This window comes from Aphelocoma coerulescens, chromosome 23, assembly GCF_041296385.1.
Source record: "Aphelocoma coerulescens isolate FSJ_1873_10779 chromosome 23, UR_Acoe_1.0, whole genome shotgun sequence".
In the NCBI taxonomy this organism is placed as follows: domain Eukaryota; kingdom Metazoa; phylum Chordata; class Aves; order Passeriformes; family Corvidae; genus Aphelocoma; species Aphelocoma coerulescens.
In genome coordinates this window covers 4,160,636-4,181,188 of record NC_091036.1, presented here as the reverse complement: position 1 = coordinate 4,181,188, position 20,553 = coordinate 4,160,636, and the positions used below count along the sequence as shown (strand labels likewise).

The window sequence follows — 20,553 nt, the reverse complement described above, 5'->3', positions numbered from 1 at the left end:
AGGCTGACAGCAGAGGGGTGTTGAAGGGTTGTATAGCATGCGCACATGTAAAGACAATTCTGCATCCAAGCACACCGTGATCTGTTGGTTTGTGATGATACATCAAGGCCTGAGCAAGGATGACATCCCTGATTCACTCTGAGGCATCAGCCTTGGCACACTTCAAACCCTGTGTAAGGAGCACAAGGCTGTACAGCCACATGAGCCCCCACCAGGACCCTGAGCCCTGCCATGAGCAGAACCCACCTCACCTCCACCCTGGGCAGGGCACTCAGCGCCAGGAGCAAGACAGCGGTTTTCTCTGCAGGTGGTTTTCTTTACAATTAGAACTGTGTGTGAAGCCTTACCTCATGAGGCCCCTATCCCTAATGGGAGCACTGGCAGCCTCAGCCCCAACCCAGCACTTTCCCACCCCTGGCACCCCGATCTGCTCCCACCCCATCTGCTCCCCCCACCACCGCTCTTCGCAGGTCATGCAGTGCCCTCAGGTGGCCGCAGGGACAGCCCAGGTTGGAGACACAGAAACGTGAGCACAAACACACCCACAATGTGTCCAATGCAATTCTTTATTGGCTTTCTCTGAGAAGCTGCAGCTCCTTACCAAATACGTTATTTAGAGAATAACATCAATATCCCACTGCTTCCCGGGAACGTTCAGAGGATCAGTGCCATGGCCAACAAAAGGTGTCCCTGAACTGGCAGCAGCTGCTACCAGAGAGTGATGTTTTAAGACTGATTTCAGTGGGCTCTGGCAGAGGTAACAAAGCAGTGTACTGTTAACATCCTTGAGTACTGCCCATGTCAGAACTCAGGCATCCATGCACCTCCATTATTACATTTTCAAGCCAGATTTGCTCCTTCCTCCTCCATGCCCAGGTGGGATGAATGCAAACACACTGCTCAAGGACATGAGGCGACCACTGTTTTTAAGCCCTAATCTGACATCTTTTCTTTATTTGTAAGAACGGACCCCAAATATCTTTCATGGCACCAGCCTGAAGGGCTCTGTTACACATCTGCAGCACATCACGTAAGTAAGTATCAATATTTTTTCCATGATACAAAACATCCATGTCAGGAGTAGGAAAGGACAAGTTCCACAGCTGGAGGTGACTTTCTTTTATTCTCATGGCTTTTTCAGCTCAGCCCCTTCTTCAGACACAAAGGCCATTTCCACTTGAAAATGGCACAGTTCAAGCACTTCATGCTGAGGCCAAGAACCAACTCACTCAGCTTCCAAAGAGCACCAGAAGAGCTCCCTCAATTCCTCATTCCATTTGCAGCGTCCCAGAACATGCCAGAAGCTGGTTAGTGCCAGTCCCTGCTGCCCTGTCAGGAGCCAGGTGAGCAGCTCACCTCCTGATGGTTCTCCACAAACAGTGAGACCTTCAGGAGCGTATCTAAGTTGGAGAGAAAACAACAACCCTGTCAGCTTAATGTACTTTACCTGTATTCTGTACTCCCAAAAACCTAACTTGTTTCTAAGGGCAATAAAAAAAAGTGTAGGTAAAACTGACTGAGCAGTGAAATGGGTCACTGAGCCCTTGCTACACTGTGAGGGAGGATGGTGCTGCCAGCTGTGCCCAGGTGTGATGGTGAGTACTTTCAACTGAAGCTGACCAAGATTTCAGAGCAGGTCACAAAGATCAGCTGAGTGGGGTCACCCACTGCTGCTGAGACCAGCACAGCCAGCACGGCCAGGTCTGTGCGCTGTTCCCAGGGGACATCAGCACGGAGCCCTGGGAAAGACCCCTCGGGTCTTTGTACACGGAACTACCTTGAATGACGTCTTCTTTGTAGCGTTCCAAAATCCTCTCCCAGGACTGCGGGAGGGCTTCCATGTCTGCCAGGCTGTCCAAGCTCAGGCGCTGCAACAGCAGTTTGCTCTCCAAGTACCTTCGTGCCTGGTAAGGACCACAACGAGAAAACGGCCCCTCCAGCGCTGTCCTAACACCCCCCAGCGCTGCCCAGAGACCCCAGCAGGATACAGGTGCCGGTAGTAGCGCTCCACGTCCTGCAGCCCCTCCAGCACGTCGGCCAGCGAGGGGCAGCGCGGGCCGCGCCGCAGAACCCCCGCCAGCCCGAGCTCGGCCGCCCGCTCCTCGTACAGCCGCAGCACAGCGGCCGCGGCGGCCCCCGCGGCGTCCCGCACGGCCCGGAGCTCCTCCCTGCCGGCACAGCGGGGTCAGCCGGGCCCTCGCCCCCTGCCCGCCCGGCCCCAGCCGCCACCTCACCGCCGCCCGCCGAGCTGCTCCATCAGCGCCTCGGCCGCGCCGCGCTGCTTCTGCCACAGCCGCGCCCGCAGCTCCGGGAAGGCGCCGAGCGGCGTCGCGACCCACGGCAGCCGCCGCACCGCCCGCATCTGCGCCGCCAGCGCGGCCAGCGCGCCCAGCAGCGGGGCCCAGGCGGCCAGAGCCGCCCTCGCCGCCGCCTCCGCCCGCGCCGCCGCCTCCGCCCAGGCCCGGAGCGCGGCCGCCATGGCCGCCATGGCCGCCATCGGCCGGCGGCGCTGCGCAGCCGCGCCACGGTCCCGCGCCGCGATTGGCCGGCCGGCGGCGGCGGTTGGTTCGAACGCGCGGCCGCGCCTCGGCCCCGGCACCGCCATGGCTCCCGCCAGGAAGAAGGGCGGCTCGAGCTCCCGCAGCAGGAAGCTGGCGGCCTTCCTGAAGGATTTCGACCGCGAAGGTAGGAGCGGGAGAGGGGGAAGGAGAGGAAAGCGGAACGGGAGCAGGAGAGGGAACGAGAGCGGCCCGGGCCCGCGGCCGGGGCTAACGCCGCGTGTCCCCGTAGTGAACCGGCGCCTGGAGCGGCTGCGGGCGGACGGGGAGTGCCTGGTGAAGGAGATCGAGAACCTGTACGATATGGCGATCCTGCGGCTGCCGGTGGAGCTCCGCCAGATGAACTGGCTCGAGTACTACGGTGCGGAGCGGGGCCGGGAGGTGCTGGGCTGGAGGGCGCGTTCCCCCTTGGATGATAAACCCCAGTGGGAATAAGGGAATAGCTGGGATCTGCTGTGCCTGCAATCCCCAGGGAAGCAACCCACGAGCTGGTCGGGGGTGCTGCTCCTGTTCTCTAAGGCTGGAAACTGGGTTTTGCTGGGTTTTGCACATCAATGGTGACAGCCCTACTGTGCTGTGTGAGCTGTCCCGGACATGTACTGATTTCTCTGAAATGTTTTCTGTCTAGCTAAAGAAGGAAGTGGAAAGACGCTGGAGGAGGTGGCCATGGTAGGTTTCCAGCACAAACATAAAGCTCTCTAGAGCCATCACACTGCAGCAGAGGCTCCTCACGCTGGAATAACGCGCTGGAGCATTACAAGAGAAACAGTTACATCAATATTTTCACAAATGTTTCTTTAAAACTTAACAATAAGAGATGCCCGTTGTATCAAACGTGGGATTTACATGGTCCCGCTGCTCCATGTTGATCTTTTCTTACCTGCTAGATTGCACTCCCAAATCCCTGAGAGCACACACACTTTGCAGTAAATGAAAGCATTTCCAAACTGGTTGAGCTGCAGGGCGTAGACAAGGCACACCTGCAGCTGCCAAGCAGGCACTGAGTCCTGAGGCTGTGCAGAGCTGGCGTGCTGTCATCCCCAGGATAGCATGAAAGGGCCCAGTTTGAGGACAACAGCAAACGTGGAGCTGATCTGGCTGTAAAATTATTGGGGATTTGCTCTACAACTTTGACTTACAAGAACTTTGTGCTGCCAAAAATCCTAATGGTGCCACAACTGTTTTTAATTTTAGGCAGACTTGGAAATAGCAGAAATAGACAAGCTGACAGCAGGAGTTATCAATGCCCCGTTTGAAATCGTCAAGAAAGGTCAGTTTAAGCATTGTGATGTGATTGATGAGGTGGAAGCATGTTGCAGTTACTTAATGTGAATAATAATTCAGTTTTTGCTCACATCCCTCAGTATATTTAAACCAGGAAAATAATGCTACTTTTATCCCTAGTACCTGCAGTACCTCTAATTTTTATTAAAACATTAAAAATAATTTGAAGTAGCGCTCTGTCAACCATTTGGATTGCATTGGAATTTGGATTTCTGAAGCAAAATGTTGCCAAAACCACTTGTAGTTGTTTGCTGTTTGCCTCCCCTGCTAAATAATAATTTAAAGTTATTATTTACTTAGATAACACTTTCTCTTTCTAGTGGAGAAATTCAAAAGGAGTGTTGAAGCCACTGAGGAAGCAGAGCCTCCATCGCTCCCTCTGCCAAAGAAATCCAGAGTTGACAGCCAGTGTCCTTCAGAGACAGAGGCTGAGAATGTGAATCCAAGAACTGCCAAGGTGAATAGCTGTTCTCTGGTATGACTTTATTCTCAGGACACAAATTCCTGACTAAGCTGATGACTAGGGCTGTCTAGGATGCTCTGAGGGGGACTTCAAACAGCTGTTGCTCCTCAGATAATTTTAGCAATGGGAGAAGGTCTGAAAGGCTTGAATGGTGTTTGTTATGGGCTCTTGTGCCGTGAAAAGGGACTGAGTCAAACATTTTGTGTGGACTCAGTTGTCCCACGAGAGGGAAGTAACTGATCTAGTGAGTGATATATCCTTCAGGTGAAGGCATCCACCAAAAAACCACCCATGGCCAGAAGACCCCCCTCAGTGAGAGTGAAGCGCATGAGCAAGAGGTAATGGGGATGTCTCTGTCTCATCTCTAGAAATGGAGATTAAGAGTGTAAATATCTCTCTTTCCTGGGATGGACTTTGGTTCAGTAGAGCGGGGGGGAGAATTGTGCCACACTACAGGGAAAAATTGATCTGAATGAAAGATGGACAATTGCCTCTCCTGTCCCCAGTTTTGGAGGTTACTGGTTAGTAATAACCCCTGGCTTTAGTGGTGATCACCTTCTTCAAGCCTGTGACAAGTGCCTGTACATTTGTTAAATATCATCTTATGAGCAGATATTTATTTCCCTTTAACAGAGAAAGCAAAAATAGCTTTATCACTCCAGCTACTGGCAGAATGGTTGATATCTGTGCTCGGGGAGGCACCTCCATGGTTACACCCAGATTTGATTCCAGGTTTGTATTTTGTTAGATTTCTCTTGTTAATTTGCTAACACTGAAAATAAATACATTCAGTTATAATCTGCTTTATGTCATCTGATTGCAACACAATCTTTAGTGGCTCTTTGAACCCGAAATGAAGGACTTTGACTAGAAGTGCTGTGAGCAAATATTACTCACTCATAACTTGTTGTTTCAGGGTGTTCAAGACGCCGGGTTTGCGCACGCCTGCCCTCAACGAGCGCGTTTACACCATCTCTGCCAACGGCAGCCCCCTCGCCGACACCGGGGACGCCGTCCTCACGCTGCCCCTCGGCGGAGGGGAGGTAATTCCCCACCCTTCACCTGCACAGGCAGGGCTGGAGGGGTGTACAGGCTAGGCTGAAGCTTTGAACTTCCTGGTGCCTCACCAGCTTCAGTTCATCCACTCTTGGCTCTTTAGCTGTGTCTTTGCAGTTTATCAGGGGAATGATTGAGCTTAAAAAGAACCTTAAGAGACTCTTAGCCAGAAGTGGGAGCTGCTCAAGCTGGTTGAAGCAGAATAGAAGGAAGTCTTGCTGTGCATTCCCTTTAAAATACTTAAAGTGCATTAATGCACTGCAGGAAAGGTGTGAGATGAGCTTCTGGTCAGTCTCTGTCAGTCTATCTAGTTCTCTGTCAGTCTATCTATTATGCTTAGATCTTAATTTCTTTTATTTTTAAATTTTTTTACTGCCTCCAGCTGCTGCAGCTTACCAAACAGAAAACCTGAGATTTGAGTTTGTTTCCACAGAGCATACGTTTGACAGCAAAGGATTTGACCAAGAAGAATTTTCTTCAGCTGAACCCCAAGGCCCGAGGGCTCATGAAGAAGCTGTCAGTAAGTCTGGGTGGTTTTGTCAGCCATGACCTGAAGCTGTAAGGCAGTGCTGTCCCTCTGTCATCAGTCAGGAGACTGTTAAGCTGCAATAGAAACTCCTTAGTTCCCCCCAGCCCCTTGTCTTGAATTTTGGCTCATGTCAGAGGTGAAGAAGCAGCACGGAGCAGGGAAGGAGAGATAGGAGCTTTACATCACATCTGGCTGAATACACAGTGGGGAAAAGAGCTTTTGTCAATGCTCTGAAAAACACAGTTGTTCTTTAGGCTGGAGCTGCACGTGGTTGTGGGCTGTACCAATGTCTCTGAGTACTGACTGATTTCTCTTTCCTTCCAGGTTTGTCTCGCACAGGCTTGCAACGAGGCAAAAAAACCCCTAGATGGAAGTCAGTGAGCAGTGACACCCCTCTGTAAATATATTTTATATTTAGGACTGCTACCTTCATTTAGTTCTTGTTCTAATTTGTATCTTCTTTCCATTGATATACAGAATGGAAGCTAAGAACTAGTTTTTCTACCTATAATATGTAATGGGATTAAAATAAATGGAATTTTTTTCTTAATTTGGAGAAAAAAGTAGTCCTTATTTTTTATTTCCTTTAAGGTTGAAACCATGACACAGTTCTCTTGGGCTTGCAGATTAGCAAGTAGGTAGAAAGCCTGTTGATTGGCATGTTAAGAGCCATGTTCAGAGTAAAGAGCTCTGCTTCTCTTTGTCTAGAATTTTTTTTTCTAAAAATAAGCCTGTTTCTTTGTTAGCTGGTGCACTGTCCTTTCCAAAGATGCCTCTTTGTCTTTGATTTAAGCTTCTTTATGGGGCTATAAACGAGGATGTTGAGCCTTTGGAAGCTTTTCTGTATTTTAAAAGTTCTCTTGGCAAAACCAGGCCTGCAGCATGATTAAAAGGGAGACAGACAAACTGCAGTCAGAGCTCTTTGGTGCAGGTTGTGGCACGGGAGAAAGCTTGTAGAACAGCATTCATACATGAATTTCCTTTGGAGAGCAAACATTTTACTGTATGGAAGACCTCATGTATATACCATGGATTTGGAAATCTCTCTTAGAGGTTTTGGCAGGTTCTAACTGCAGGTGCCAATATTACATACCACTCAGCTACACCTACACCTGCCTTGCTATTCTGTGAACATATTTCTCGCTATGCTGAGCTCTGTCAGGCTCTGCCGGAGTGCGAGGTGCTGCGATCTCTCAAAAGCGTCTCGTTAGCGAAGGCGCTCGGCAGGATCAGCCCCACACTCACACACGTGTGCACACACAAACACACGGGTAGCATCAGTAGTACGGGTCAACAGCAAAGAGGCAGGAAGGGTTTCTGCATTGAGTTCCAAGTGATGCCTTTTCCTGGTCTTAAAATCAAGAGTCATACACAGTTAGAAGGGGAAAAGGGATTTTACCTTGGGATTTATTGTAAGGATCCTTAGGTGCACACGTCCAGGTCATATGCACCGAAATGCACCCCATCGAGTCTCCCCCAAAGATTGGGTATAACGTTATTGGTTTTACTAATTAGCAGATCTATCAAAGACTCCCCAATGAGAGGCTCAAGTGAGCCCCCCTCCCCAAGGAACCTTCCCCTGGATGGTTCTATCTGAGTTTACAGAATGTGTTCTGGAGAGGACCTTGGGCTCTGGGGCACACTGATCCCTGGCTACGAAGCTTCTAAAATGCTGAGTCTCTCAGCTTGACAAACTACAGTCCAAGACTGTAGGCAAAAAGCACTAAGAATACAGAAGTTGTAAAAAGGTATAACAAGGGTATAAAAGAAAAGGCAAAAAATCTTCATGGCATCACAAGGATGGAGGTTTATTGCATCCACACCATAAGGGGATCAAGAGGCAAAGACAAGAGACAAGGGAGAGCTCAGGTTCAAGTACAGGAGCGGGGCGAGCGCCAGGGCCCAATGATCTGAGGGCACGGGGGCGGTGCACAGGCAGGACCAGGGAATGGGGACCAGTGGGGGAGCTCTGGGGGAGTGGCAAGGGGCAGAGGCCAAGGGGGGGAACCTGGTGTGGAGAACTTTCTGGGGGATGAAATACGTAAGGTAGCGAGGGGGCTGGGCGGCCAACAGGCAGCCGGGAACGCAGAAGTGGGGTCCATTACCAGAACAGGACAAAGCAGCCTGGGAGAGGCTTCTTTTCTCACCGGGACCACGGCATAAGTCTCTGGTGCCAGGGACTGTCTTACCAGAGAACTCTTTGTCCCTTGTACCACAGGCTAACCGGCCACCACACATACTAATTAAAAGCATCAATTAGTTGAGCTGTAAATAAAAATGTATGTGTTTATGGATGTGTAAGTTGAGATTCTGCTTTAAATACATCTTTACCAGAAAAACAAAATTAACTAGAATTTTTAGCCTGGCTAGAGAATTCTTCTTTTAAATTAACACTGATTTTAAAGGTCTAGTTAAAATTTTTAAGATCAGAGCTCCTGCCCTGAACCAAAGCTCTTCCAAAAGAAGTTTCCCTTGGGAGAGAGCAGGCTGCAGAGGGAGAGCTGCCAGCAGCACAGGGAGCAAGCATGTGGCCATTTCACCAGGGCTCATGTAGTGCTGGGTAACTGCAGCCTGGCAGGGAAAAAGCATTCCTGCTTCCCCTGGCTGTGCCAGAGCTCGGTCCTGCTCCAGGCAGGAGTGCCTGTGACCTGGGGGGCTTGGCGTATGTGCTGAGCTGTGGCGTAAGAACTCCAAATTTCTGCCCCAATTCATAATGGAAATGTGGAACTATTAATCTGGAGAAATAATGAACCGAGCAGGAAGCCAGTGAGGCCCCTCCCTCGGGCTGTGCTGGTTCTGAGCTCCCCGCCAGGGGCTGTGTCAGGCCCTGACCAGCAGCTCCCAGCAGCCTGACAGACATGCACTGCCAGGTTTGTCATCCTCAACATCTTCCAGATGGCCATTGATTCAATGGCATTGAAAGACATAAATAGATAGTAATTCCCTGCATGCTGATGGAAGAGAGGATGGTTTGGAACAAAACAGAGGTGTCTCCAGGCAATTTTTTTCATGCAGGAATTCTTGATTTGAAGGTGCAGAACAGCACATGCATCTCTCCCCGCTGACCTATATAATTCCACCAAAAATCCGTGTTTCCTGGGTCAGCTTGAAAGCATAAGGAGGGAAAATATCCCTTAGCATCACTGAAAGAGGTGTAGATGAATTAATGAGTCTTCTCCCTTTTCTAAATCAGTGACTGGGGAGCTGTACCTTCAAAGGTGAAATGAAATACATCTCTGGAAGTTGCATCCACACCTCTCCATACACATCTTCCAGGTGTATGTCAAAGATTTCCTTGAGTCCAGGAGGCAGGCTGGGTTGTGGCTTTCACAGCCTCACAACCTGAGCCTCTCAGGAGACCAAAATCACTTTATCCAATTTATTCATAGATGGGAGCTTGCTAAAGGCAGGATTTCTCTCTCAGCTGGGTTGCACCTCCAGTCCATGTTGGCTGTGAATTTCATTTGCAGTGAGATAATATGGAAACTGTTGTAGCTGTGGAACTGAAGGGGGGGGGGAGGTCCTGCTTGGCTGTCACCAGAGCTGGAGAAAGAAGGAATGTCCTCTTAAAATCCAGAGGGAGGAAGCAGAGCCTACAGGGTGCAGCTTCAGAGCGATTTCACCCTGGTCTCTGATAAGAGTAGGGAATAAATTGTCTAGCTCAGAAAATTACTGCCCATAAGCCACCGAGCTTTTCATTCCCCTCACCCAGAAGCATTATTACTCTGAAAAGCAGGATCAGACAGAATTGCTAATTTTAACATTGCACACGGACACCAAAATCCCAGGCACCCTCCCTTGTCTCTCCAGGGGAAGGTTCTTTGCCTGCTATACTGTAATGACACTAATTCCCCTTAATAAGGGTGAGACAGGAAAGCCATGTCCTCAAATTCAGGAGTGATTCTATGTGCCTGACACCCATTGGAGGATGCCAATGGGCTCGGGCTTCTGTGCAGGGCTCCCAGCAAGGGTCACAGCCCTGGATGTGCTCACCGAGTCACAGTCACACTCCTGCTAGTCTAGGGAAGGGGGTGCTCAGGGGATAGGGTGGGAGATGTTCAGGGCATGAACAGCCCCACTCTGCTCTCAAGGCTGCTGGAGCAGAGGCCATCCCTCCGGAGGGCTCCCTGAGGGAGTGCCTGGAGCTGCAGCTGTAGTTCCTGTCAGTGCTCCTGTGCTCTGCTGCCGCGCCGGTGTCTGTGGCTGCTCTGTCAGGGTCACACAGCCCCACAGCCACCAGACCAGAGCAGCTTTCCAGGGAAAGGTCAATAGTTATGGGTCAATCTTCCCTATAAAGTACAAACCCTGCTTATGGTGCAGAGTTCAGGGCTGTGCTGAGCAGGACAGCCAATGGGCTTCATACATAATTTAATTCCTTTGCTGTGGGGGTAGTAGCTGGAAATATCTATAAGGTCTCACCTGCTGTTGCTGAGTCCTGAGCTGGACTGGGACCTGATTACAGCCCCTGGGGGAAAGCTCTGTATCTGATGCTGTCACATGTTCCTGTGTATTACGCTATTTCCCAAAATAAAAAATTTGTGAATTTTCTTCCCTCTTATCCCTGAAATAGTGAAGCAGGATGGAGGAGACAGTGACCAACTGCAGCTTGCAGATCCAGGTCTCTCGCTGTCCACCCTGCAGCAGAGCTGGGGCTGTGGTGGAAGAGAGGTAGGAGCAGGGCTCTGCTTCAGCTGGAAAGCTGATCTCCCACAGAGGGTGACCTTGTGGCCCGTGAACCCAGGAAGCTGGATCCTGATGGCACTTGATTGATGGGATCTGAGGAGTCGTTCTCTCTCAATGTCAGTCGGCCGCCTCTGCTGACTGCAAATGAAGGCACAAGAGACTGGATAGTAATCGATGCCAAATGGAAGGTGCAATTGGAAATGCCTCTGTCTGGAGCATGTGGCCAGCGGGGCCCTCGCCAGGGCAGCACTGAGCGAACAACTCAGGCCCACTCAGACACTCCTGCTTTGTCTTTCTGTTCCTTCATTATTGCTCAGAAAGGTGATGGGATGCAGCTCCATGGGAATCTGCTGGACAAAGAAACCCTGCCAAGAGCTGCCAGCACTGAGTTTGGTCTGGCGAAGCTGCTCCTACAGAACAAAATGTCCTGTCACACTGCACAGGACAGGGATCTGGAGCACAATGGCTTCACAGTTACAGCCCAGGGTGCAGAGACAAGAGCACATGGAAGCACAGTGGGGAGCGGAGCACTCAGAGACCACGTCGCAACTGCCAGGTGTCAGGGAATGCCGAGGGCACGGGGCAGCAGCCAGGCCTTACTGGCCTTGTTTTGCCTTGGCAGAATGGGAACCTTCAGGCTGGTTCAGCAAGTTCCCCAGGCCAGCACATTCAGCTCTTGGGGCTCCATGAGGGGAGAGGCTGGGAGAGCTGAGCATTGATCAGGGGCTGCAGCTCAGCCCTGAGCACCGGATTAATTTGTGCATGTGTGCCCAATTCCCTTGTACCTGAATGCCCAACTCAGGCGTGAGCACCCAAACAGGATCTGGGTGAGGGCCTAGGTGCAGTGTCTAGCAAAATGGGAATTTGATGGAGAAGTTTTTCTAAAGGAGCTGCTGTCCTGGGGTCCCTGACTGAGTTGGGGGCCCAGCGAGGTACCATTGATCCTGTCCCCATGGCTCCCCTTTGGTGTTACCAGGGCTTGGGAAGATATACCAGCACAGCCCCAGCATATTGTCTCAGCCTTGCTGTGCCCAGTGAGCAAAGAGATCCTGGGCAGAAAAGGGGTTTTTGCTTCTACTCTTCCACCTGCCATCTTCCGAAGGTTTCTGGGGTGGGGGACAGTGAAGCGTCCTTCAACCGCCGTGTTTGAGCGCAGCCATTCTATCCTGTCCCATGGCTCAAGGAGAGACTGTGGCTCTGAGAGGTGGGACTGGATCTGCCCACAGAGACCCAAGTGACAAATCACTCGTGACATTGTTGAGGGGAGCACGCACATGCAGTGATGGGGTTATAATGAATTAAGTGCTGTTAAAATTGATGCAGGACTGCTGTAAGGAATGTGCATGCGTTGTGAGGAGTAAGACACGGGTGTGATGAATATTGTCCATCAGCTGTGATAAAAAGCCTATCATCCCAATACATATTTTCAAAAACCAATCTAAAGCTGAAAGAGATTATTAAAAATGAGGAGTGGAAATTGTCTGGTATATATTTAGACTCCCTTGCTAGGTAAGATGAATTCCAGAAGTCAAAATACTGCCTGTGGGGTGAAAGGGATCGATGCAGATATTGTGGTGGCTCATGATAAGAAGATGGGGCTGAAGCAATTCTGCTGCCGAGGGAGAGTGTCTGGGGAAGGAGAGCCCTTGCCTGGGACTGGTGTGCTAGGGACAGGTGTGCCGGGGTCCAGGAAGGGACACAGTGCAGGAGCCGTCAGCCCTCCCCCAGAGAGTGGAGCAGGTCTCTGCCTCCAACCCGGGGTCTGGCTGGTCCCTTCCCTCCTCGGTTTCCTTCCTGATCCTGTGGCCACTTTGCAGCTGGGCAGTGGGGACATGAGCTGGTGAAGGATCCTGGGATCCCAAGAGGAAGAATGCTTGTGCAGAATGAAGTTTACGAGTGGCCATGCCTGGAGATGCTCAGGAGAGAAGCTTCCAGCGCTGGTGCTGGGTGGGCTTAGGCTCTGTCCCTCTACATTTCATTCTCTGACATTAAGAGGATACTTGTCCCTGTGTCCTGAGTGCTGTGCCAGCATGGGTCTGAGGAGATGAGCACGGCCAGCCTGCAACCTGCCGCGCCCCAGACACCTGGAGATTGGAGTTTTGATCTTGGCTGTTCCCTCACTCTTTCATTTATCTCTCTATGCTGTTCTTGATGACAAGATCATTAGAAACCCAGTTGCTGTTGCTGAGCTCTTCCTCCCGAGCTGTGTGTAGCCGTGGATGATGCCTGCAAGACAAGAGGTTTAATTGTGTTCTGCCAGCAGCCACAGGATGTCAGCCAGGCAAATTTAAAGCCAGGCTGGATGGGGGTGGGAGATGCACCTCCGTTACTCACCAGCCTGGATGAGGTTTAGCTTTATTGTATCCTGAAATAGCCAGAGCCTGGGAGGTGCTGATTGAAGCCATTTGAAAACAAGACAACATCCTCGGGACAAGAGGTGTCTAATCTAATGAAGCCAGAACGCATTAGCTAAGAGCTGTGCAAAGTGAGGAAAACACAATTAAAGCATTCCTGAGGACAGCTGTCGACCTGCATCAGGGACACTGGAACAGAGATATTGGTACAAGTCTAATGAAAATAAATGATCTGTTTGAAACATTCCTCAAGTCAATGACAGGGCCCCAGCCACTGCTGGGCTCAGCCTTGGAGGGTCCCACCAGCCACGAGCTGGTGCAGGCCTGTGCCTATGTGGGGTTCCCTGGGCAGAGCCAGTGGCACCTGCCTGTGCTGCACTGGGGGCATGGCAGGGTTTTGTCTTTGCAGCAAAACAGCCCAGGAGCATATCACCACCCCATCCCCTAGTGATGGAATAAGGGAGCCACTGGGATTAGTGCCCATGCATGGCACATGAGGGCTTTCTCCAGACAAATGCCCTTCCCGAGGCTGGCAGTCTGATACCTTTCTCGCAGTTTGTTAACCAGGCAGGATCCCTTCCCTCCCTGCAGAGTTTTGTAAGTTTTTGTCGCTAAATAACCCCTTAAAACCCTTCAGGATGGTGAGGTGCAGGGGCCAGTGCTCTGGCCATGTGGGCAGTAGTCCTGCCCAGAGCCCTGCTGTGTCACCACCATGGTGTTGGCAAAGTGGAAATGGAGGAAACACTCCTTTTCCTTCAGTGCCCAGAGTGGATTGTGCTTTGTGCTCTCTCCTCCCAGCTCTGCTGTATCAGAGCTGCATTTAGGATCCGGGTTTCATGTTGGACCTTTGAATAGAGACACCTTCCGCTCTCCCTTTAGACTCTTGCTATTATAAATAGTGATTAAACCCACCCATTACTGTAAATCGCTGGCAAGAGGAACTTGTATCAAATCACGCTTCTTTGGCAAGAGTTTAAATTGACAGTGACAAGCTTATTTCTAGAAGAAAGTTTTATTTTGGGGAGTTTGATTTATTGTGCCACTTCGCATTTTGATGCAGCGTGATGTGATACCTAACACATCCTGTTTCCAGTGAGGCAAAGCAGGGATTTGTGTGTGGCTGTGAGACAGCGTGTGCCTCACAGATCCACCCGGCTCTCCTCAGCAGATACAACACTGCTAACAATTATTTTAACCAGATCAGGGAAACTCTCATTATTTTGGGGGTCCCTGAGCCTGTTTTTCCCTAAGGATGTACAGCATTCCTGCTGTACATTCAATTACCCTGGAAGACTGTATTTACAGTCACAAACAGCCATTTATGCAATACACAATTGCCATCACTCAGGAACACCTAAATCTCACAAAAAGCTTTTTCATTGCCCTCTTAATCTTTTTGCCTCCTAGTGTTTAATAGAACTCACTTAAAAATATTTAACAGCATAAACCCCCAGGGCTGAGTTGCCATCCCTATGGCTCCCTGAAGGGACAGCCCCACTACCTCCATGCTCAGGACTCCAGGAGTGCATGTCTCCTCTATGCTCTAGTCCCTGGCCCTGCAGCCACAGGGCTTTGAGTCAGACAGGCCCTGGCAGCACTGGCTGCTGCCCCACTGCTGCTCCATCACACCTGAGCCATATTAAGCTTCCAGCGAACTGAGACACAGTATTCCCCTGGGAACATGTCAGCAGGAACAGGCTTCATTATACAGAAAGGACTTGCAAGAAAAACCTGAATTGCCCAGTCCTAAGTTCTTTCCAGACATTTCCCCAGGATGCCTCTGGAACAGATGATTGAGGGCTACCACAGGGAGGAGATGCTGCTGCTTTATTTCAGACCCATTGTGGAATTTAAATCCTGTGGGAGTTAATGGAAATGTTTATGGCTGCTTCCACCACACAGGGCAGAGCAAGGGCAGCTCCCCACGTGCTGCAGGTGCCAGGGGTTTGTCACAGCACCTAAGGAGGTGCCCAGCAACAGAGCAGGCAGGGGGCTAACCCTGGCTCTACATCACAGAGCTGGCACTGCCACTGTGGTGGGGACAGCACTGACAGCTGTGCAGCACCACCAAAAGTGACTGTTCTTCAGAGAGTTCTATGAACAGTGGTGCAACAGTCCTCCTGGCACGACCAACTCCTGAAAGTCTGGTCTGTCAATAAACCAGAGCTCATTAAAATGACTTTTTAATTACTGACATCCTCTAAGTTAGACATCATCCTTAAAAAAAGGGGTGTGGGAGCAGGTGCCTGGGGAGAACACTGTGTAAGTGCTCTTCATTGTTACAGAAACTCCAGACACCTCTGAACAACCTCCTGTCTCTTCTCCTTCCCCTTTGCTCCTGCTATTGGGGCTCTGGAGGTAGCAGAAAAAAGGAAGCTCTAGCTCCCTCAGCAGTGGCTATGCCCATGCCATGACTGGCTCTGGGACACATCTGGACCTGCTGACACAGTACAGCTCCTCTGCTGTGCCCCTTCTGGGGTGGCAGCTGCCCAGGAGTAGCACCAAGCGATAACAGCTGCTTTGTCTGACACTGAAAGTGCTTTTCAGCCTCAGGAAGATAAAAAGGCTGAAGTTATTTATAATTGTGTAATTAAAAGGCTCCTGTGCCTTCCAGGTGGCTCTTGCCACTCTGCAGACGGCCCCTCTCTAAGTGGCAAGCCGCAAGTGCAGGTGCAGCTGAGGTCACCTACGGTGAGGTTGGTGGGTGCTGCTGGCTGGCACCCAGCCCTGTGCCAGTGTCACCCAGCCCTGTGAAAATTTCACTCAGCACTGCGCCGAGGTCATCCAGCTCTGTGCCAAGGCTGCCTCAGCTGGGCCACAAACCCCAGCATCTCTCACCATGGGCACCCCTGGGCTGGCCAGTATGGGTGCACCCACCTTGTCCCGGCCGAGGTGGGTGGTGCACAGCACTGGGGACAGCCCAATGTGGTACTGGGAGCCTGTCCTTCCTGGGGCAGGAGGAGCAGCACAGGTCTGGCCGTGTCCCAGCCTGTGCAGTGCTCTTCAGGCACACTGAGACTGCGGGAGATGAATAGAAGGAGGAAAGAAGCACCCATCCTGGTGACACTTGAACTGACAGATCGTTGATTACCGTGATAGATGGCACTTGCTCTTCCTGATAATTAGGAATTATTCATATTCAAATCTTGCTCTTCCTCCAGACCCAGGTTCTTTCTAACATTCCCTGGGCATTGCCCTCCTCTCGCCCATATCCTTCCTGTACAGGCAGGATGGGGACACGGGGCAGCAAGGCCGAGCTCATCTGACCCCAGCACTCTGCTCTCACAGCAGCAGTGGCTCATCCTGGCCTCCACAGAAGAGATGGGTCTGCGCAGCCTCTCTGCAGTGAATGTCCAGAAGAGGAAGGGGGAAGGTGATGGATTTCCTGTCTGAGGCTGCTGCATGGGAGTGAGGGGCAAGAGAAGGAGCCCTCGCTCCTCCCTTGCTCTCCCCAAAACAGGGACCTGCTGGTGGTGCCAGCTGGATGTTGTGGCAGCTGCTTTCACCAGTACCATGCAATGAACGTTTTATTTTAAAAATTCCCCATATGATCAGCACCTGCCAAGTGCTGAGCCCATCCTTGACAGCACTGCTGCACATTGGGGTTCCCTGTCTGAGCCATAATGGCTAATTGACCCCCCTTTCACCAGAGCCACATCCTCTGGTACAGCGTGGGGCTGAGCGGGGTGCAGGGCTGGTGCAGAGTGTGCAGGGCTGGCACAGGGGTGCCAGCCTCCAGTGCAGCCAGGACAGGAGGTGTCCCACAGCTTCCAGCAGAGACGGTACCAGGAAGGTCACAGAAGAGAGACAAACCCATCTCCGCATCTTACAAGGAGGCACAACTGCCAGTAACTTGGCAAAATCTGCCTCTGGTTGGCTGTGACTGGGAATCATCACTCTGCTCCAGAACTCTAATTATTTCTTTGTAGTGCCAGTACAGCCCCAGCCAGGCTCCAAGCGAAGGCTGCCTGAATTAATTGATTGACAGAAGGCAAATAGACTTCACCCATTCCAAGTACCCATTCTGTCCTTTCCCAGCAGCTGTCACTGCTGTCACCACATCAACTAGGGCTCCTGTGCCTGTTCCTGGGCATTGAACAGCCCGGAAAAAAGAAAAGAGATGGGAACGAGTGAGAGTCACATCAAATCATTTTTAAATATCATTGTTTGTGCTGAGTTTGCATTTAATGTGCTGGCCATACACAACTTTCATTTACTCAATAAAACAATTAATTACATGCTTTGAGTGCAGGAACTCTGCAGCATTTTCCCCCTGCTCAGCAACATCCCCACACTTACACAATAGCATCTGTTTCAGACTGACCACTGCACTGACAGCTCCACACTGCGAGCATGTCCAAGGTTATCTGGTCCCAGGGGTGATGGGAAGGATTCCCACCTGCCTGAACAGCACCTAGGCCCACAGGCCAGGCCATGCACCTTTCTTACCACACAACATACACCAGCAAAGATGCTTCTGTCCCCCCTATAAAGTGTCAGTAGCAAGAAACTACCCCCTCCAGCCACTCTACAGCCAGAGCACAGGCTCCCACCTCAGCATAGGTGTTATTTAACAAAACAAGGCATCACTTCACACCTTGATGCTACTACAACTCTCCATTACACTCCAAACGGCAGCCTTGATAAAGCAGCATTTCCCCCAGAACACTGAAATGACCCACACAGACAAACCAGGGCAGGATTACTGGTTGGTTTTACTCAGATATTTACTTATCTCTTTATTGCCAGCTTCAACTGTAGTTCAATAAATACAAAATTAACAAAAATGTCAATAAATTTTATTAGCATTTATAATAACTATTATTATTATAATTATTAAATATTCTAAACCAACTGATTCCCTGGAGATGTTTGATTATAGTTCAAACATGAGATGCACACAGAGTCCTTTATAATATTATATTACATTTGTCTCAAGCTTATAAAAATATATATTGATTCCTCAAGTGGGTATTTACAGTACTTAACATGAGGCTAATGAATATAAAAGCATCTGGAGATGAACCAACTTGATTCCCACTTGGTTTCTTGTGAGGGGAGTGTTGCAGATGCTACTCCAACAGGACTGGGGCTCTCCCAGCCCTTGGAGGAGGCAAGAGCCTCATGACATTTCAGAGGCTGGATGGGAAGAGACCAGGGTCATTTTGAGGCATTTCCCTTGCAGATCCAAAACAGCATTGCTGATTAATTTAATTATACTACTTCCCCAAGGAGAGAAGCTGAGAGGATGCAAGTTAATTTTAATATCATAAGAACAATCTATAGCTTAATCTACAAACTTTGTTATCTTACATTGGTGAGGAGATCAATTAAAAGTGTTTATTGTTGCAAAAAGCTGGGCTAGAAGGCTGCTTCCATGGAGGGCTTTCCTTTCCTTTCTTGAAAGAGAGACCAGGAAAGCCGATGACTCCCATTTCTGCTGAGTTGGAGACCATCCCAGAGCTCAGCTCCTGTGGGACCCCTCCACACAGCCACAGCTACTTCACACAGGAGCAACAGCCCGTGGCCAGCTACCAGCCACCACAGCCCAGGGAAACAGCCATGACCATAGATAACTGTGTTAAGGTTTACCCCTTTTCAGCTGGGCAACATCCAGAGGGACAGAAGAGCAGATTCCAGTGGCCACAAGTGGCACCCAGAGCCAGCGCCTTGTCACATTCCTTATTCTGGAGACAGGGTCTGTTCTGGGGGACTCAAGGGAACATGTTGTTGCCTGCTCATGGCCAGGTCTGTTTTCCAAACTGAGGCACATTGTCATCTCATCACCAAGCCCTAGATGTCTCCAGACCTCCTTGAGAGCAGATGAACCAGCCTGGAGCCAGCTCCTCTAGTAGCAACTTCCCAGCATGGCTCCTGCATCCCAACAGACAGTATGATCAGGGAGAGGGGAGAGAAGATCCAGAATCAAGCTAGTTCAACCCCCTGCCTAGAGACCTGTAATATACTTTCTCTAGAAATAAAATGTAAACACAGAGAGTACACAAACTGCACTTGATCCTTGGGATCGGGCATTTCACTAAATGCAGGGCTCGGTTCACTGCTATTCCTCTTCAGGGTGGGAAACAGCGGGATGGCAAGTGACCAACCTGCCTGGACATGGGCCAAACGTAGAGAATTTATTTCTGCTAAAAATACTAACCAAGAGACATTGGGGAGGGAGCATAGCTTGAACTGCAGAGGGGGCAAGAAGGAGAGATCTCGTTTTCCCCAGAGAGCAACAAACTCCCCAGAGCATATGCAGCACTCACCTGGGCAGAGTGGTCACCATGCCAGCCCAAGGGGGCCCTTCACTCAATCCTCATCCTCTTGGAGCAGGCTAACAGGAGGGTCTGACTGGAGCAGAGTTCCAACCAGATTCTGAGCATCTCCCACAGCCTTCATCCCCTATGTAAATCTTTGCCTTTCAGCTTTAATAACTCGCTTGAGATACTTACAGATCATAATAAAACCCTTACAAAACTCCACACAGAGCTGCAAAGACCCACTTAATTAACTAACTTCCAGGAAAGTTGTATTATTAAGATGCTATTTATGTCTTCTCAGGGATCAGGCTGCAGCTATGGGAGCTGCTGGCATGCCAGGCAGGCAGCACCATGCTCACAAAACCAAGTTCGGGTGTGCCCTGGATTGCATGGATGCAGCACCATTTCCTCCACACTTTACTGGAGAATATTTAGTTTTGTCCACCAGCTGAGGTGTCAACACTTGGCAAAGTAATTCATGGTGCAGAAGGGATGCGACTGGAAAGAGTTTCCTTCAGCACAGATGGGGAAAGTCACCTTCCAGGAGTTGGGCATTGGGTGAGAGCTGCTCTCTAAATATAAAAGCAATAAAAACTTCTTGTGGGGTTGCTGTGATCTGTCAGGTTGCATAAAAGTACCCAAGGATTCACCAGCAGAATGCTAGATACAGAAATATTGGCTCTGGATTAAGACAGTGCAAAAAGGTCCATCCCACCCTGTGAACTCAACTACCACATGAAATGGCATCAATACAGTTTGACTCATCTTACAAAACAGTGCTGGGGAGAGCCATGTCCATCCAGGCACGCTGCACCATCCCAGGAATCCTGGGCTGCCCCGGCATAGGGGACAGAAGCCCTGCTTTCTTGCCACATGTTTGGCAGCACCCAGCAATTCCCACAGCCCATCTGAGACTACCAGGCTTCAGAGATGGGGCTGGTTGGGGCCAGCGGGCCACTCCTCGCCGGGAGTGCTGGGCCAGTGCTCTGCACCTTTGCAGGACATTGCTTCACACCTGCACGCCTCGGCCATGCATCTGGATGACCTGGGCCCGGAGGGTCTGGATCCCGCTCAGGATGGTCTTCTGGTGTTCTGCCAGCGTGATCCCCAGGCTGAGGATGTCTCTGCAAAATGAGCCCCACATGAGCCAGGACAAACCAGCTCTAACCACCACATGCCCCAACACTGACTGCTTCCAGGCCAGACAGCACATGTTCCAGACATGCACAAGTAAGAAATCCCCAACCTTTTGTCCCAACCGAAGCAATACTGACGCTGACCAGGCACTGCGGGCTAACAGGAGCCTGTAGCACACCATGCATGGGACAGCTCTGACCCTGCCGCCCTGTGCTGCAGCACAACA

At 50.6% G+C, this 20,553-nt stretch overlaps 3 protein-coding genes across 4 annotated transcripts in view; 1 reads left to right on the top strand and 2 right to left on the bottom strand.

The window, feature by feature from the left end:
• Positions 1-547: 547 nt before the first annotated feature.
• Positions 548-2,488, bottom strand: AIRIM (AFG2 interacting ribosome maturation factor). The gene is made up of 4 exons (XM_069035899.1): positions 2,235-2,488; positions 1,989-2,168; positions 1,778-1,896; positions 548-1,400 (listed from the first exon to the last, which is right to left on the bottom strand). The coding sequence occupies exons 1-4, from the start codon at positions 2,486-2,488 to the stop codon at positions 1,333-1,335; spliced, it is 621 nt and encodes a 206-aa protein (XP_068892000.1). The 3' UTR covers positions 548-1,332.
• Positions 2,489-2,588: 100 nt separating this feature from the next.
• On the top strand, positions 2,589-6,440 carry CDCA8 (cell division cycle associated 8). Of its 2 annotated transcripts, XM_069036062.1 has the most exons (10): positions 2,589-2,685; positions 2,791-2,919; positions 3,187-3,227; positions 3,753-3,828; positions 4,163-4,299; positions 4,570-4,643; positions 4,939-5,037; positions 5,222-5,348; positions 5,795-5,881; positions 6,215-6,440. In XM_069036062.1, the coding sequence occupies exons 1-10, from the start codon at positions 2,604-2,606 to the stop codon at positions 6,269-6,271; spliced, it is 909 nt and encodes a 302-aa protein (XP_068892163.1). In that variant the 5' UTR covers positions 2,589-2,603; the 3' UTR covers positions 6,272-6,440. The 2 variants fall into 2 exon arrangements, with proteins under 2 accessions (XP_068892163.1, XP_068892165.1); XM_069036064.1 differs by lacking the exon at positions 6,215-6,440 and having other exon boundaries at positions 5,744-5,830.
• Positions 6,441-17,677: 11,237 nt separating this feature from the next.
• EPHA10 (EPH receptor A10) overlaps positions 17,678-20,553 on the bottom strand; it is a 32,000-nt gene continuing 29,124 nt past the window's right edge. The window contains exon 17 of the mRNA XM_069035943.1: positions 17,678-20,314. Within this exon, the coding sequence (XP_068892044.1) occupies positions 20,200-20,314 (115 nt within the window). The 3' untranslated portion in view covers positions 17,678-20,199. The remainder of the gene's footprint in view (positions 20,315-20,553) is intronic.